This window comes from Callionymus lyra, chromosome 17 (assembly GCF_982586985.1).
Source record: "Callionymus lyra chromosome 17, fCalLyr1.hap1.1, whole genome shotgun sequence".
NCBI classification, from domain to species: Eukaryota; Metazoa; Chordata; class Actinopteri; order Syngnathiformes; family Callionymidae; genus Callionymus; species Callionymus lyra.
The window spans coordinates 13,820,448-13,824,918 of NC_141834.1; the positions used below are offsets into that span (position 1 = coordinate 13,820,448).

The following is a 4,471-nucleotide window of genomic DNA, read 5'->3' on the forward strand; positions in this document are numbered from 1 at the left end:
CTTCATAGACTCTTTATCAACATCTAACTCTCAACATCACCATTATTCTAGTCTTTGTGTGTCCACTCGTCTCCTTCTCTCTCTCTCTTGTTTGAAGAACTTTATTAGCTCATGTGTGCCGCGGTACAGAGCGGCCTTTGAGTCGGTGGGACTCAGATGTTTCTATACACTAACCATAGAGAAAATACACAATCGTGGACCACCTTTCACACATGCTGCACCCCCACCACGTAGAGAACGACACAGCGGATAATAGAAAGCATTGTTTATTTCTCGAGTACACACATTTATGGAGGATAAGATCATGCGAAGCATTGCACAATCCCATCAAACGCGAGGCTCGCTGGCCAAATTTGCCCTGTGATATCATTGTATGTGGTCCTTCGTTACATTTCTTTATATTGTATTAAAACAAAAGATTCTGCTTTTTTGTTTTTGTTGACCTTTTTAATGAGTTGGCTACAGCTAGCATTGAAGAACACTTTTGAATGATCAATAGTCCTTCAAAATGTTAACAGACGTTTATCTCATTTTAAAATGGCTTATTTTTTTGGTTATTTGAAGCTGATGTATCTTAAAAAGGAGCCGCCAGTCACTGTTAAAATGGACTTTTTAATCCGATTATATTTTCCTTTTACAGTTAACCCTTGTGTTATCTCTGGGTCAAAGTGAACGACCTCACCCTACATTTGTTTATTTGGCCTCCGGGTCACCTTGACCCTGATTAAGAAGCCAATGCTATTTATGCTGCTCAAAAATATTATCTGCTGGATAATAGACTTTTCAGGTGAATGTGCGTAAAGTCTTTTTATACTTATTCAAAAAGCTTAAATGATCCAATATTCTTATGTAAGCAATTCCAGTTTGATTCTTCACAAAATGAACAACTGATTCATTCTTTAATCCAGAAGAAATAATGGAGAGACGATATACTTTTGTTAACCATCTGATTGTCATCTCTGCAAACGTCTTCAATCCCGTGAGAGGAAAAGTGTCGTCAATGATCCAAAGTGCTTCAATATTGAGGTCAACACAGTTGCATCGTCGTCGCACGCTTTACTGCGCCGGGCTGCTCTTTCGGCACAGATGATTGGCCGACGCCGGCGTCTGCCGGTTCCGCTGGCGTTTGCCGGTCAACAGCGTGTAGAAGAAGGGATTCACGCAGGAGTTCCCGTAAGTCAACCCGGTCAGGATCCGGTTGACGGTCACCTGCGTTCCGACCGGGACCGTCCGCAGCATGTCCGGTTGATACAGAGGCAGCAGCTGCCAGATCCAGAACGGGAGAAAGCAGGCCCAGAACGCCAGAACGATACCCAAAATAAGGAGGAGGACTTTCGGTTTCGGGGCTCGGGGCGGGCACGCCGTGCTGGTCGCCCAGGCGGGTTTGGTCTGCGACACCCAGTAGAGTCGACCCAAAGTCGCGTAGAGCGCTCCGATGGCCAGACCGGGACCGAGGATGCTGGTGCAGAAGAGGACGCTGAGATAGGCCTTGGAGCTCTGCTCGTCCCACGCCGGCACACAGAGCTGACCCTCCTGGTCCTCCCCGTCCTCCAGGTGCAGGGTGATCATCATGGGCAGGCTCAGAGCCACGGCCAGACCCCACGCCAGGCTGACCCGGAGCAAACCGGAGGAGTTCATGGAGGACGTGTGGAGCGGGTGAGCCACCGCCCGGTAGCGGTCCAGACTCATGGCCGTGAGGGTGAAGATGGAGGCGTGCATGGTCAGGAGGTCCAGGCTCAAGAGGAGGCGGCAGCCCAGCTCCCCGAACGCCCAGCCGGACCCCAGGCTATCGTAGACTATGAACGGGGCGGTGAAGAGGTAGAGGAGGTCCGCCAGAGCGAGGCTCAGAACCTGCAGGTGAAGGGAAGAGGACGAGGAGGACGAGGGGGAGATGGGGGACGAGGAAGGAGAGGTGGAACTGGTCAGGCAAGACGGCGCAGGGATTCGGACGAAACAGCACTTCAGGCCTGATGAGCTTCTTCTCCTGCTTCTCCTGCGCCTCAGGAGGAGGACCATGGTGTACAGGTTCCCGGTGATGCCCAGGAGAGAGAGGAGCGAGAGCAGGGAGCAGAAGAGAGCCGTGGACGCCAGGCTGGGCGAGGGCGAGACGGAGGGCGACGGGGAAGGGAAAGAGAAGTTTGCGATCAAAGGGAAGGTGGACGGGGAAGGTGGAGAGTCTGAGAGGTCCATCGTGAGGGTCTTTGTCGTGTCGAATATGTTGAAGTGAGTCTCAGGCTTGAGGATGGAAGAATACTGAAAAAGAAACTTTAGGTTAGACGTGACAGTCCAGTTTATTTGATCTTTTTATGCTGTAATACAAGTGATGACGTTTATACGTTTCCTTAAGGGCCACATTATACTGTCGTGAGGGGCCACAGGACCAGAAGATCACACAACCAAAGAAAAAAAAACGTAATCATAACATAAAAAAGCTATGAATATCTTGAACAAGTCAAGAGAGTTGAAAAATACTTCATATTTAATTTGATGTTTTTTTCATTTTTATTTGAAGATTCTCAGAAAAGATGAGAATATAGTGGCAAGATATATGGAAATAACATTTAAACCTTTATATATCATTTTAAGTGCAAAAAGAAAAAATCATAAATTTCAGCTGCTAAAAAAGGTATTTAAAAAATATTAATATAATTCTCAATTACTCGCTAAAAAAGCTCTGGGGGAGTGAAATAAATGAAAATAAGACTATTATGATTATGTCCTAAATGAAATAAAGGTGAAGAAGTAACATTGAGATTAACAAAATAATAACAAAAGCAACAGATTCAATCGGGCCGCATTAAAATAGGTTAAGAACCAAACGTGGCCCCCGTGCTTCACTTTACCCATGTCTGTTTTTAAGATATATGAAGGCACGTATATTCTTTTATCAGTTAATGAAATCTGATGTTTTGGAATTTTACGCCGAAGCTGTGTTTGTGGCATTTATTTGACGACTTTTATAGCTCCTCGGGGGCTTCTGTAGAGGACGGTCGTAGTTTAAGTGAAAATCATTGTTTTTTTAAGAGCCGGGGTCTCTATCTGATATATTAGTGACAGACAGAAATTATTTCGAGGGCAAATGCCAAATTAAGGAAAGTTAAGGATTATTGTTTGTATCCATTTTTCCATGATAGTATTTGAATCAAACGCATAAATTTAGCCTTTTGTCTGCGGCACACATTTATTCAGCCGTGCGTGAGACGAGGCTGTATATCGTGGACTGTGATTTATTGGGGGGCGATGTAATCTCCGGCAACATCAAAGCTCTCAGGGGGTGTCGCACAGATTCGGCCTGGATGACACATGGTGACCCCGGCGGCACCAGGGTTAAGAGCTACTGTTGAATTGAGAACCAGCAGTCAGACCCCCGCGGAGCTCCAGGCCTCGGAACGTTTACCGGCTCGCCTGGAATATCTGTGACATGACCGGACGACTGAACAGCTTCTCCATACGAGAAATAGAATACATTTTTCAGATGTTCCATTTAACCCACTTTGATTTTCTTTTGCTTCCAAATATGGCGGCAAATGTAAACATAGTGACACAAGTTTATAAAAGCACTGAGAACTTTCCTTTTAAAATTCTTACCTTAATACTGAATTGGAAGCGACATTATTCCACAGATTCTGGATTTGAGTAAGAGTTCCATTTTGAGATTACCCAGACTCTCACACAAAAAAATAAACAAAATAAAAAAGGATGAATTTGATTTGCCGTCTTTAGAAAAACTCAAATGTTCCAAATGGACAAACTTTGTGGCGGAAAAAAAAATCTTCCGTGTTGTCCGAGTCCAGTCCGGCGCTGGGATGTCTTCTTAGCGTTGGACTTCGGAGTGTCTGACGAGTGTGTGTGCGGTGTGTGTGGTGTGTGTGGTGTGTGAGGGGGGAAAAAGGGGGTGGGATGTGATGCTTACGAGGGGGCTTACCCTGGAAACCACAGCAGCTCAAGACGGTGATGCAGTAATATTCAAGTAGATCCAGGTAATACACAGTGAATACAACAGTTTCTGTCTTATTGGCATCAACTAAACAAATGTATTACAATGTAAAAAATTACTATTGGGAAAATATAACAAACGATGCATAAAAGGAAACATTTGAGCTCAAAGATAAATTTAAAATAGCCTTAAATAATATTTAATATTATAATAATAAACATTTTAATTACCTAACGAATAAAAAAACAAGTTATCTGGGTAAAACATTTTTTGTTTGTTTTTGGGGTAAAGATGACTTAAAGTAAATCATTTTAAAATACTGTTGTATAAATGTATAAAGTTATAAAATGTAATTATATATGATATTTGTAACTAGTATATGCATAAAGAAAATGTATGACAGTCGGGGACATTGACTTCATAGACATTTATATCAGAATCAGACATTTTTATTGCCAGTGTTGTAAACACAACATAGGATTTCTTTGTGGTGTCAGTAGAGAAATAAGAGAACGTATAAAATAATCTGTAGAA

General features: G+C 43.4%; 1 protein-coding gene across 1 annotated transcript; it reads right to left on the bottom strand.

The window, feature by feature from the left end:
• Positions 1–1,056: 1,056 nt before the first annotated feature.
• On the bottom strand, positions 1,057–2,190 carry uts2r3 (urotensin-2 receptor 3). The gene has a single exon (XM_087812914.1). It carries the CDS (start codon positions 2,188–2,190, stop codon positions 1,057–1,059), a length of 1,134 nt encoding a protein of 377 aa, XP_087669040.1.
• Positions 2,191–4,471: the final 2,281 nt, after the last annotated feature.

Bases quoted from the DNA above. Each gene is read 5' to 3' on its own strand.
- uts2r3 (XM_087812914.1), bottom strand. From the start codon at position 2,190: ATGGACCTCTCAGACTCTCCACCTTCCCCGTCCACCTTCCCTTTGATC.